A 14,651-nucleotide genomic window follows, 5' to 3' on the forward strand; every position below is an offset into this window, starting at 1 on the left:
CCTTCTTACACACATGCCTTCTTCATATCTCCGCAATCACTCCAACCAAGACGAGAAGACCAAACAAGAAAAATAAAAAAATCTCTTCTCACACCTGGGTTAAAAATAAACATAAAAATCGCGTTTTATAAAAAAAATATTTAACAAATTTCTGATTACTTCCCTTGTTTATATTATCTTATTTAATTTCACTTAAAAATAATATAATTTTCAGAAAGTTTGAGGCTTTTGTATAATTTTTAATAAATAAAATTTCGATAATTTAGCTTTTTAAATTTATAAAGCGACATCTGTCGCCATCCGTGTAATAATCAAGAAACCAAAACATTCGTATAAAAATGGAGTAAAGAGATACGTGTGATGCTCGAACCATGTTAAATACATAGGATTCGGTGGAAAAATTACACAAACTGTTGATAAATCATGGCTACCATGGAGAGACTGATAAAAGCGTTCGACGCCTTAAAGGTTATTCAGTCGCCTAGTTCCAGCGACGATTCCTCAAAGTAAGGACCGCTTAATAAACTTCCGCAATTATTCAAATTCGTGTACAGGAAAATCCTCTGCATACTTTTCTTTATTCGTGTATTTTCTCACATTCGTTACTTATCACTATTCACTTGCACTTCACTTTACAATTTGTGCATCTTGTTAAGCTATAATTAATTTATTCAATAAAATATTCCATAAATAACAGCTCAGGTGTTGTTTCAAGAATTGATACTGTGTTTTTTTCTTTGATCATTGAAGCATTAAACATTAAATTGAATAAATTCCTACAAAATTAGTTCATTTTCTATTGAAAACTTTTAAAANGAAATAAATAACACAAAATAAATTGTAGCTATGTGTGGATTCCGCGCGACACATCCGAACATGTAAGCTGAACAATAGTGTGATGGGAGTGAGTAATCAAGGGTTGTGTGGCGCTCAAACAAAAGACGAATCGACGAGATTTGAAAATTGCGTAACTTTGGGCTCGCATAAAGTTACGCATGTGTTGCGTAAGTCGAGGTATTACTGTATATACATCAGGACCAAACAACAAGTGGCAGAGCACTACACATTTTTGTCTTGATACTTCTCACCTTTCTTCACCATACATTTGAACTGTTACCAGCATAGTTGATGTAGAACTTTGACTTATGCCTAAAGATGACTTTACTCTTATTCTATAGTCCAGTTTTGGCCCACAACAGTCATTTTTGTTGGTGAATTTTGGCTCACCTTGTCTTCATCTTAATTTTCCTATAGGAATAATCTGTGGAGTTTATAAGATTTCTTACCGTTTTGTAGGAGACTCATGTTCTGCTGAGCAACTAAATGCTGCTTGATCTCAGACCAAGCAGCATTTAGTTGCTTTCAAGGTTGCTTGCGGCATTCTGCTGCAAATTTGGTGCAACATTCTGTCTTGAATTCAAATATTATCTGTGGATGCCCACTTTTGGATTGAGTTATTACTTGAAAATCTCTATAATATCCTTGCATTTCCAGGAAACACATTTATTAAGAACACTTATGTTTTTGGCATATTTCATAAGTGTATGTCAGGTTTCAATCTAGCTTCAGTTTGAAAACATTTGAAATTGGAATGATACTCAAGTAACATTCCAATTTCAAATGTTATCATAGTTCCAGTTTTGTTTATTGCTTTGAGTTTTTACAATTTTTGTTGTATATTTCTTCCATATCTTACAGCAGATAATGAATACCCTATTCTCTGGACCATACAACATTGATAGCATTTATTCTTTAGCAATGCAATTACACAATTTTTTGTCATCAGACAGTTTAGCTGATGGAGCCATTACAAGTGCCAATATCAGGAACCACTGGTGGAAATTAAGACATACAAAGCTTTGGGTGTTTAAGTAGTTTTGCATTAGATTAGGTACAGTGGTACCTCGGGATATGAACGCCCCATCATACGAAATTTTCAGGATATGACATGAAATTCGAACATATTTTTGCTCCACGATACGAACAAAAACTCACCATACGACGTTACATTAGTTCTCAGCGCCATTTTTATTCATTTCTGTTCATCGGTCTCAGTCTGCGTGTTTGCTTCAATAAAGGAAATCTTGAGGTATTATCAGAAAGTGACTGATTTTATTGAAAAGAAACATCCCTAAAAGGTTCACACTGGCCATATTGCTGCTCAGAGTAATGACATTTGCCTAAGTAATTTTAGAAACATTTTAAAAAGTAGGCAAAGCCAAACCTCTTTGGATAGATATTTTACCAAGCGACCTCTATCCAGTGAAAGTGCTAGTGGAAGTGAAGGAAAGAAAGCAAAAAGCAGTGAATAAAAATTAAAAAATATATATATAAAACAACACTAATTTTTTTCATTTTAAGTTATTTTTAAGTTATTGCTACATTATGTTATGTAAGTTAAGTTTTAGTATCATTTCCCTTTTCCCTCTCTTCCTCCACCAGTTTATACCTCCACTGTCGTCTATCCTCAAAGGTAAAGTGCAAATAAAACTACATTTTTTTAATCAATTATTATTCTATTATGGTTATTTATATATTTACAACTACAAAATGCATTTTTCAGTGTTTTCCTTACTATAGTTATTATTACAGTAGAGTCTCGAAAACTCGGCCTAATTGGACCGAAGGGTGGCCGAGTTTGTGAAAATGCCGGGTTATCGGGAATGGGGTTAAAAAAAATAAGTATGAGTGTTTCCTCAGAAAATACTGTACTGTACTTGTATGTATTGTTTACTTGAGAATACAACAGAGAATAAACTGCTTACGGCATAGAGCCTTTACTAGGCCTACATGAAAATGAAAATTAATGAATACACTCTGTACAGTAATTTACCTGATAAGACAGACCTCAGAAAAATACTTTTATGAGGCATAAAGCTGTCTGTAATGAAAATTAATTAACTAAGGATTTTTTTGCCCTGCCAGGGTGTGTCCGAGTTATCCAGACTGCCAGGTTATCGAGTGCCGAGTTTTCGAGACTCTACTGTATTATTTTTTTTAATGTACTACTTAGCTTTAATTTGAGTGCATTTTTCGTGTTGGAACGAATTATTTGGTTTTATGTGTAATCATATGGGGAAAATTATTCACCTTACGACATTTTCATGATACGATCTCAGTTTCGGAACGGATTAATTTTGTATCCTGAGGTACCACTGTATTTTCAAATTACTAGGCATATTAAGTATTTGCATATGCAATACCTAATTTGCTAGGTTTTGCTTATTTTAAATGGGAAGCAGAAGATTTTAAACTTACTTGTACAAGCCTTGTACCATTTTACTTTCAGCATGCCCCACTATAGTGGTGAAGTGCTTATGTTAGGACTTTTGTGTGTCTGTCAGATGTGTATGTGCATGCTCTGTTCAATCCATTTATTGTACATGCACATGCGCAATGAGACAGTTCACTTTCATTACCTAACTTACGTTCCGTTCAATTCATTCATTGTGGATGTCCACATGCATACACAAAAGGGAACTGAACGTTTTCGTTTATAGTCACTGTAAGCTATAGTAAAAACTATGCTGTTTCTCTGGAATCTATAAACCATATCCCTTACTGTATATTCAGTGAAAAATTAGAAAATCAAATCTTTATTTCCCTGAGGAAATAATTTGATTTTCTAAAGTTTGTCCTCTTTCTGACTGATGGTGTAATAAGTCCAGCGAAAAAGGAAAAGCTGTCATAGAGCTAGTATAATTGAACACAAGACTAGACAAGAAGCATATTACAGAGTTGATGTTTGTCAGAATTAAATTTTTGTTTTGCATTTAAATGGTGTTTGTTTGTTTAGAATTTGCTTATTGGATCATTATTTATATTATAAATTGATTTTTGTAATAAAGCATACATGAAATTGCAATAATGGCTTAAAAGAATTGTTAATACCAGAAAACATCAATGGTTATTCCAAACATTTTTTTCAGTAGTAGTATTTTCTAATTACAGTAAAATTTCATCACAGTAGATGTTGATATAACAAATTTATTTGTAATACTCTTGCCAATTTTAATGTAAGAATGTTTAAATTTAATGAATACCACTATAATGAGAATTCCAATTTAACACAATAAAAGGTTAACCTGTTTACAAAAGTAAGTGAAAAGTAAATGAAACTTATAAATGTAAAAATTGGTATTGTTAGTGGATACTGTTTTAGGTGCAGTCAACATGACATGCCATTTTCTAATAAAATGAAAATATGTTCCAGATAACTTATTTAAATGCTGAGACATATTTCAGGAATTTATAGTGGAGATTTGAATTACACATATAGTATAATTAAAACTTACAGATGATTTTCAGCAATAAACGAGCTATTTAGAGCTACCAGTGCTGCTGCTATTTAGTGTGTTAGCTGCTTGTTCAATACTGTGCTGACAACATGGACATCCACAGAGGGGCAAACAGGGCACTGCCCTTCCCTGGAATTGAGTAAAAATTTTCCCAAATTATAATTACAAAACTGATTGAGATATGTAACCTTACACCCTCAACCATGGGATGCTATATCTGTCTTAAAAAACCCAAAAATTAAATAATTAAATAAAATTTATTGATGTATTTATGTCTCCAAGCTTTGCCCTTTCTGAAAAATTTTCTGTGGATACCCATGGCTGGCAATATACTTTTATTTACAAACATAGGTGGCCAGATGGTTGAGGCAATAAAAGCACTAGCCTGCTATTTTTGATTTTATTCCTACTAATTATCTTCAAATGAAAATCATTTAAATATTGAATGGGAATGAAAGCAATAATATCCATCTGTTGCTGGAACAATAATTTAAACTATACAGCTAACATTATACATATATTAATAAACAAATGTATAATAAAATTAAAATTTGGCACTTGACTGCACATAATAAAGTTTGATTTTGATTTAAAGAACTATCAAAAATTATTTGTTGTAAGTAAGGAAGAAAAAAATTTGGAAAATAAACAGAAATGACGCATTCTTAAAAGAATTTTTCATTTAAAAAAGTGTTTTAAGTTCTTCTGTTTAAAATGTTTAAATTAAGAAATTTTTTTTGTCCACTAAATTTTTTTACATGTACTTTTTCAATTAAAGTAAATACACCTATAGGTCAATGTAAACAAAACAGCTTGGAGATTATATGATTATTTCATCTCCATTATTGTAGTATACAGATGAATACTACAAACAGCTTGGAGATTATATGATTATTTCATCTCCATTATTGTAGTATACAGATGAATACATTCACTTGTAACACTGATCAGCATTTTTTGTATTTGTTATATGGATTTAAGAGATACAAAATCACTAAAAAACACATAAATAAAATAACTTATCTGTAAATTGTAAATGAGAAACAATAAATATGTTTTTATTTAACATAATTTTTTTCTTCAGTAGGCTGATTGTTTAAAAATAATAAAAAATACTATAAAAATGTAAATTTCTTACTTATACTTTTGAATTTGTATACAGTAATACCTCGACTTATGCGAACCCGGAGTTAAAAGGAAAACAAATACATAGAAATTGAATAAACAGCAATCATACTATATTAAAAAATAGTAATAATAAATAAATAAATTTTATTGAATGAATCTTCTCTTAGTGTTTATAATTTCATACTAAAAAGTTTTTCTTGTAAGAATTAATAACAGTATTTAAATTAATGTCCAGTGAATTTATTAATTATTCAAATAATTGAACTAAAAGATTTCATATTAACTAAGTTTTGATTTAACTGGTTTATTTTCTATTGATTACTTTTTATATTTTTCTCCCATACATATAAATAGTTTTTGAAAAAAATTTAGCAGTAATTTAACCTTTCTTGTAGGATTTTCTCCTGCTCTGAGAGCATTAAGAGGCTAACTATTAGGAGTTAATGAGTTAAAAATTACTTTTTAAAACATGCTCATTTATAATACAAGTAATTACATCATTCACTAATTGTATTACATGTAAATTTTTTATTTTAGAAGAAAAGATATTCCACCAACTAAGAAAGAGAAAATAGCTCATTGCAACACTATTGTTGACACTATATGTTCTCCAAATATAAGGTAAAAACTTTTTCATAAATTATTAATAAATATTTTATAAATTTATAATTGTGTGTATTTAAAATTTAATATACCTTTTAAAATATGTATATATTTTAAATGTATACATATTTAAAATATATACTGGTGTTTTGTTTTAAAGTCATATTCAATATTCTTTTACAGAATGCTTGTTACAATGCACTTGCTTTTAACAAAACGGTATTATAATAAATGAAAGGGAATTATTTATTTACCGTATTTACTCGCATATAGAATGAAGTGTAACTTTAAAGATCAAAATAAAGAAAATTAGATTTATTAACACAATTCTAATTTTATTTTGTTTAATCACAAATAAAATATCAAATGCACATAAATGCACACATTGTCCAGCAAAATTTACTGGCATTTTAAACTTTAAAGAAAAATCTTGTAAAATTGACAACATAATTTGTTCACATAAAGCTGGACAATCAGAACCTTTTTTGCCAATTCTTAACAGTCGAATCCACTCTCCAATTACATTTATGAGTTTCTCCAATTTCTGATTAATCATCTGTTTTCACATGGGAATGGATTAAAACTTATATCGGGCTGCTGTGTGATTTTGGAATTTCAATTTTGAATTCAATTCAAAAGCTTTGCTTTTCCTGTTGCTATTTATCTTTACTCCTGACAACACAGAAGAATGATTCAAATGACCCAGATAAAATACTTTTGTTTTTAAACACCAGAGGGCAAGCATCTGGTAAAAAATGCAAATACCTGGTTTAAAAACTTATTGCAAAAACACAAAGAATCCTTCGCTTTCGTGTATAGGATGACTTAAGTTTTTGAAGCAGTGAAAAATGAATAAAAACCTCATATTATATGCAAGTAAATATGGTATTATTATTATAAATAGATAATATTTTATATTTTAAAAAATTATTTAAATAAAAATTTGCATATTTAAACATTTTATTGAGATATAAAAAATATCAAATGATAACATTTTTTAGGTAGTAGAAGTATTCTAGAGAATGGATGAAACTGATTATTATTTTACTAGAATTTCTTTATATTATTAAATTGTAAACTGGATCTTTTTCAAAATTTATATAAATTTTGAAAAAGATCCAGTTTACAATTTACTTATACTTTACAATTTACTATACAACTTTTATATAAATTTTAATGAAGTTTACAATTTTATAAATAAATTATACTTTCAATAATTGATTTTTTTAAAATTTTACTCTTTTCATGAGAGAGTTTTCAAATTCAATTTCAAAGTCATGATTCAATTTAGAATATTAATGGTGTCTTTTTAAATTCAAGAAAATATATCATATAGGTATATCAGAATTACTACACATTGTGACTTTAGTGTTTATGATAACAATTTTTTTTAATTACACAAATTTATAGAATTTAAAATGTCTATTTGACTATTACTAAGCAACAAATATGTCTTTCTATAAAACCCTGTTTACACAATGAGAATAGACTGTGAGCATTGTTTTTGTGATGGTTATTACTATTAAACTCTCATCATGTACACTATGAGAGAAGTAATCTCAACTATCAGACTGAGCTAGATAATTGAAAACATTCTTGCAAGAGTACTCTGAAACTCTTGCCTTGTAAACAGAATTTAATCTGTTCTTGTGAGAGTACCTACAATTTTAGTGTGACATTGCTCCTGTGAGATGAATGAAACTTAGACTTTAAAACCATCAAAGAAAGATGTTGCAGAAGCTCTACTTCTAGTCAGTGAATGTTCTTCAATTAAAAAATTGAGGGTGAAATTAGCTATATTTGAAGTATGTATATTTTTCTATCAAACTATTGCATTGCTTTCTGCATGCATGTAAACACTTTGCTATCAGAAGAGTTTACTATTGAGTATTCTTGTGATAGATACTCTCACAAGAGAAGTAACATTGTGTGGATGCAGCTTAATTTTTTATTATTAACAATGTAAATATCTCTTGACTAAGATGACATTTTATTACAGTTTTGATTTTAAGTTGAATTTTATGCAAAAATATCGAGGACATACAAATACAAATTGGAAAAAAAAAAAATAATAATAGTGGTCACCACATAGTTGTGGTGGGAGAACACAATAATTTTACTGATCTATAGAGCTATGCAGACTGGAGCACAAGCTCCTGGTAGAGACACGCATGCCAGTAAGGTCTATGAGGAGAAATGAAGCTAAGAGTGATCACAGCCACATTCTGTGGAGATATTTACCATGGTAGTAACCAGGTCTAAGTGTGATACCAGCTCAGATGTCACCTGGGTTAACAAGGTCCTCATTTGTGGGTTAGTTAGAGGTTTACATTTCAAAAATTTGCCAAAGTCTTCCTTGGTTACTGGTGGCGAAAGTAGCACTGGCCCAAGCATGAATACTGTAATGCCCTCGACAATTGTGAGGAACCAATCTACTCTTGGTGTTTCTATGGCAATGCACCCACAGACCACAAAGACTGGAAAACCATGTCTTTGTGGTCTGTGAAAAACTGATGAAATGGACAATAGAAATGAATGAGTTCATTATCTGTACTTACTACACCATTACTAAATTTGAATCAAACACAACAACATACAGACAACTACACCATAGATTCACACAACAATATGTTCTACTCACTGTCACCAAAAAAAGGGGTTGTTGATCAAAAAAGAACAATTATACACAACAACCTTATCCCACAAACAACACTTGGACTTATCAAACAACAGGTTGCTGATCAAATACATCAACAGACAGAAACATTTAACATTAATAAAAATCACGTAACCTATCAGGATAATCCAGCAACAAGCACTGATGATAACACACATACAACTACCACTAATGATACTACAAGCACTTCCTCATCCATCACTGATAACATAGATATAGATTTAATATGCTTTCACTTTTATTTCAGAAAACACTCACTAAATATAGAGGTACAGATCCCACATAAATACCAAAAATAAACACATTAAAGATAGTAAGAAAAACTAAATTTTTTAAACCCTCTCTTACTACCACACGACATTCATTAAATTTCTACATTCTCAGGCATTCATACATTAGTTTATGCTGGGGCAGTCACAGTAGCGACACACCATGGTCTGAAAATACAATCACGTACAAAACACAATTCTACCAAAAGCCTGCCTGGCAGAGAAGAATAGAAACACAAATAAATGATATTAGACAGCAATTAGGCACAACACACTAAAAACAACATAACACCCAAATTAAAGAAACAACTCAAAAACATTTTCAAGAAAATCAAAACACACAAAACATGAACATCACAACACACACATTACAGAATACATCGATACACTAAAACAGAAACTCGCAGCCAAAGCACATAGACTCAAACGATACAAAACATGTACACTACAAAAACAACAAAATAAATTATTTACAAACAATGAAAAACTTTTCTACAGACAAATCAGTACCAAAACAAACACTGATACACAGCACAGTGGCACACCAACAGAAGAAGAACTCACAACTTATTGGTCTTCTCTTTGGTCCAATGCTGTTACACACAATGCTGATGCAGGCTGGATCGAGGAGGAGAACAGAAACTTGCATAACATACCAACTATGCCCTGTGCTGAAATAAACATACACGACATTCGCTACGCTGTTAACAGAACACACAACTGGAAGACACCTGGTGTAGACAACATTCACAATTTCTGGTACAAAAAGTTTACATCACTGCACCAGGAACTAGCTAAACATCTAACACACATCATCATCAATCCACAAGACATGCCAAAATTTCTTACTCAGGGCATCACCTACATGAAACCTAAAAACAACAAAACCACAGACCCCACACAATACAGACCAATTACATGTCTTCCAACACTCTACAAATTATTGACATCCTGTATCACAAACAAAATATACAAACATGTTGAAGAACACGACATTCTTACAGAACAACAAAAAGGTTGCCGTAGAAATCACAGGGGATGCAAAGAACAGTTACTCATAGATTCAGTCATTCTACGGCAAGCACACAAACAACACAGAAACATACACATGGCATATATAGACTACAGAAAAGCATTCGACAGTGTTCCACACAGTTGGCTGCTACATATTCTACACATGTACAAAATACATCCATCACTCATTGCATTCTTCGAAAACACTATGCAGCACTGGAGAACAACACTACATCTCAGGGTTAGTAACACTTCCATACAAACAAACGAAATATTCATTAGGCGAGGAATTTTTCAAGGAGATTCCTTGAGTCCTCTCTGGTTCTGCCTAGCCTTGAACCCATTATCCAACATGTTAAACAACATGCAATATGGCTACAATATCAGACATGAAAAACAACGCAGTTTACACTGTCACATCTCATGTACATGGATGACACAAAACTTTATGCATCCACACAAAAACAACTTCATCGACTCCTACAAATCACACATTCATACACCAAGGACATACAAGGAATGGAGTTTGGCCTAGACAAATGCAAAACACTTCACATAGAAAAAGGAGTCATGAAGAAAGAAGATTTTGCACTTGGAAATGGAGATATTATTGAATCCATGGAAGAGGATGAGTTCTACAAGTATTTAGGATTCCAACAGGCCAAACAAACAGAACATACACAAATAAAGCAAAGATCAATTAAAAAATACCAAAGTACATTAAATACTATTCATAGAACATAGTTAAAGCAATGAACATGTCATCCCAGTACTCACATATTCTTTTGGAGTTATACATTGGACTCACACAGATCTTGAGCAACTCCAAAGGAAAACAAGAACAACACTTACTAAGCTTAAACAACATTATCTTAAATCCACCATAGAAAGATTAATCCTTCCATGTAAAGATGGCGGACGTTGCCTGATTGACATTATAAGCCTTCACTATAAACAAATAGTCACTGCGAGAGTTTTTCTACAAGAAACAAGAAACATCACAGTTACATAAAGCAGTAACTCTAGCAGACTCAAATAACGCACCATTAAATTTACACTCGCAAAATATGGACATGACACAACATATAAAAAGCATAGACACCATTAAGCAATCGTGGGTTCAACAGGCATTCCATGGCAGGCATCCCTTCGACCTGTCCCAGGATTTTGTTGACAAAACTGCATCAAACTGCTGGTTAGCTCGGGGATGCCTCTTTGGGGAGATGGAAGGATTCATGATTGCCATACAGGATCAGGTCATAAATACTAAAAACTACAGAAAACACATACTCAAAGGTACAACACTCACAAATGACACATGCAGGAAATGTCACATCATGCCAGAAACTATACAACACATTACTTCTGATTGCAAGCTCTTGGCACAGACAGATTATTTACACAGACATAATCAACTAGCAAATATAATATACCAAGAGCTTGCAAAGAAACACAAATTATTAGACATCCACGAATCATACTACAAATACATTCCACAGACCGTATTGGAAAACAATACGCACAAAATGTACTACAACAGAGCCATAATACTACCACAAACACTACACAAAAGTCTGGGAACATTACAATTGAATAGAAACACATACATCACACTATAGAAAGCTACTATATTGAATGTATGTCATATTGTTAGGAAATACCTGAATACAGACACACACACTGACACACTTAGTTAATTTTTGTCTTGTTTTAGTTACTATGCCTTGACTTTGGTCTGGCATAGTACACAGCCATTGGTATCAACCAAGTATAATTCACTAAACCCAACATATAACAATGATGATGAAAACAAATTATATAAATATAAATGGTCTTTATTTCTTTTATTTCAAAAAACAATTTTTGTGTGTACTGTGAGATCAGCCAGGACGTAGATCTTAGTCTACGACACTTACGGCGCGCGATTGTGAGATCGGCTCTCGTAACTTTTTATAGGAGGGCGATAACCGCTATATGATCCGAACTGCGAAGTTCAGATGCTCGTCAGGATTCCTTGACACCAGTTAATCAATCTTATTATACGCGGATTAACACGCGTATGCGATCTAATTCGGTCACGCAATTAAAAGTCATTTTTAATTAAAACGAAATAATAAAATTTAATAGAACAAAAAATTAAATCATACAAAATGTGGATAAATGAGAGACAGACCTACTACAACTAATATACACATCAGGAGATAATTAAACTTATATTATACCCTATTTGCGATCGAGAGAGAGCTCACAAAAATCGTTATAAAACATACGACCTGTTTCAGATGTCATTCGTCTTCTTCTCTGTATGCAAGTTCATTTACTTCTTCGTCTGGGAGATCAATACGTGCACACATATAAAAGTATATTTCCTACGTGTAGACTCTAGACTTATTCCGTATGTGACTCGTCTGAGGACGTTGGTCATCAGGAGGGAAACGTATGTGGAGTTTGGATGCTTTCGGATCTGTCGCTGAACTCCCCGAATTCAGACAAGTTCCCTCTATATCTTCTGAATACCGACCAATCATCGGCCAGTAACTCTTTCGTGAGAACGGATGAAAGGGGGGATGAATGAGGGGTAACCATTTCCCATCTGAGCTGGATTTTAACCAGATAAGGGAAAGTCAGAGGATGTTCTCTTCTGTGAAAGGAAGTAACATCTGTTATCTGCCTTTTCCCACGTTAAAACAGTATTTTTTTCCTCACAAAACGAATGAATATTTTGTGACAATATTTAATATTATTAATAGAAATTATTAAATTAGACCCAGGGGCCTTTCGGATCTCACAGTACAATAAAATAATTGGAAAAATAAACATCATAATTGTCTTTATTTATCCTTTCTTCAATTGAAAGCCATTTGTTCATCTTGAAGTATATTGGAGAGAAAACTAGAGTACAAAAATATCATCTGGTATTCTCACATAATCTTGAAAAAAATCATAATTGTTTTTTGATGAACTTTCCGTTGTATGGCAAATTTTTATTTGTTAATAAAGACACAGTTGTTCCAAAAATTCTTTTGAAAACCACCATTTTATTACATGTTATAGAATAAAACTTTAGACAACCAGACCTTCCTTTATAGGCTATTTGGCTGTCCAGTTTAAAACATTCCTTAAAAACACCAAAAAAATTATCCAATTAAAAATATAAATTTAAAAAATTGGAACTGGTGGATCTTACGACGTCTTCAGGTTTTCCATCCTGTTGCATTTGGGAATTCAGGCCTTTATATCCACTGGAAGAAAGCGCTGTTAAATGTAGATTTTCTGGTATTTCCTCTGGTGACGAATTATTGCAAAAATTTTGTTAAACATGTATTTCAGGGTTGAAAATCTGAATGGTTATAAATTAAAATAGTTATAATTCAAGGGATGACTGCATATAAAGGATAATAATATTGAGTTTTATATGTGAATATTTTTTGGCTTCAATTTGAAAAGGTTATAGACCTATAAATTCCTACTGTCGTCTGTCTGTCCTTTTTTAATCTTGAGAATGGAGTTAGGTAGATGAAATTTGAGACCAGATATGGAAAGCTTAAGAGTGGGAAGCCTTGATTGTCTACATACAAACTTCTGGTGCAAACCAGAAGTCATGTTATTTCAATTGAAAAATTTTCTCTGAAAGGAGTTAGATGACCAGCACAACTCTATTGCTATCAGGAAAAGTATGATGGACAAGACACTACTAATTTGAGGTGGAGAGCATATCTCTTAAATTAAAAAATTAAAAATAGGATTTAAAATTGCAGCCTGGCATTGTAACAATGTCAAAAGAAAATTGTTTGTTTTTTAAATTTCAAAAAGACCATTAAAAATTATTTTTAAATCAATATTTTAATTTTTTTTATTTATTTAAGTTTATTAGTCTTTATTGATAAATGTCTATATTCTTTGTTTTTTATTAAATATTTAGTTCATAAAATTTAAATTTATTTAGTTATAGTAATTTTTTTCTTTTATGGAGAAAACTACTTAAACTGTTCACAATAGAAAATTAAATTTTAAATGTTGATTTCATATAAAGCTTAATTTGTTCCTTCTGAAAATAAATTTATACTTTTTTGCAAATATTTTACAATTTTTTTTTTAATTTTATGTTTTAAACTATATTTATTATTATTTAATTTTTAATTTCACTAAGAAGAAATTTTTTTTATATAGATCAGTATCAGATTTTCCAAAGTTTCTTGGTGTAGCTGTAGAAACTTTTCTTCTCTTCTGTGATGATAATGATTCTGATGTGCGATTGATGGCTGGAGAATGTCTTAATAGAACTATAAAGGTAAGTAAAATTATAACTAACTGTAAACAAATACAGAAACAAATATTTAACATAACATTAATCAATTTAAAAAGAAAAAATATATATTTAAAATATTTTCTTTTCTAAAGAAAATGACTTGTGAATACAGTAGAGCCTCGATTATCCAACCCCGATTAACCGACACCTCGGTTAACCGACCATCCTAGTCCGCAAATTTCAAATGTCTGCTAGTGATGTGGCGCTACAATATTTGGCTATGTCTTGGCTACTTTAATATTATTTTTACGTGTTTTAGCTGGCAACACTCATTTGACCATGAAAGGGAGCCAGTATTTAAACGAGGCTTAATTTTCTAATTTTTAACGATACAATAGCGACGATTATTATTT

General features: G+C 31.4%; 1 protein-coding gene across 1 annotated transcript in view; it reads left to right on the forward strand.

The window, feature by feature from the left end:
• The first annotated feature begins 303 nt into the window (after positions 1-303).
• The window catches only part of LOC111632204 (huntingtin-like), a 156,198-nt gene continuing 141,850 nt past the window's right edge, over positions 304-14,651 (forward strand). Inside the window, exons 1-3 of the mRNA XM_023376581.1 lie at positions 304-506; positions 5,964-6,047; positions 14,160-14,280. Of these exons, the coding sequence (XP_023232349.1) occupies positions 424-506; positions 5,964-6,047; positions 14,160-14,280 (288 nt within the window). The 5' untranslated portion in view covers positions 304-423. The remainder of the gene's footprint in view (positions 507-5,963; positions 6,048-14,159; positions 14,281-14,651) is intronic.

This window comes from Centruroides sculpturatus, unplaced genomic scaffold, assembly GCF_000671375.1.
Source record: "Centruroides sculpturatus isolate CEXI.00-Female unplaced genomic scaffold, Cexi_2.0 scaffold631, whole genome shotgun sequence".
In the NCBI taxonomy this organism is placed as follows: Eukaryota; Metazoa; Arthropoda; class Arachnida; order Scorpiones; family Buthidae; genus Centruroides; species Centruroides sculpturatus.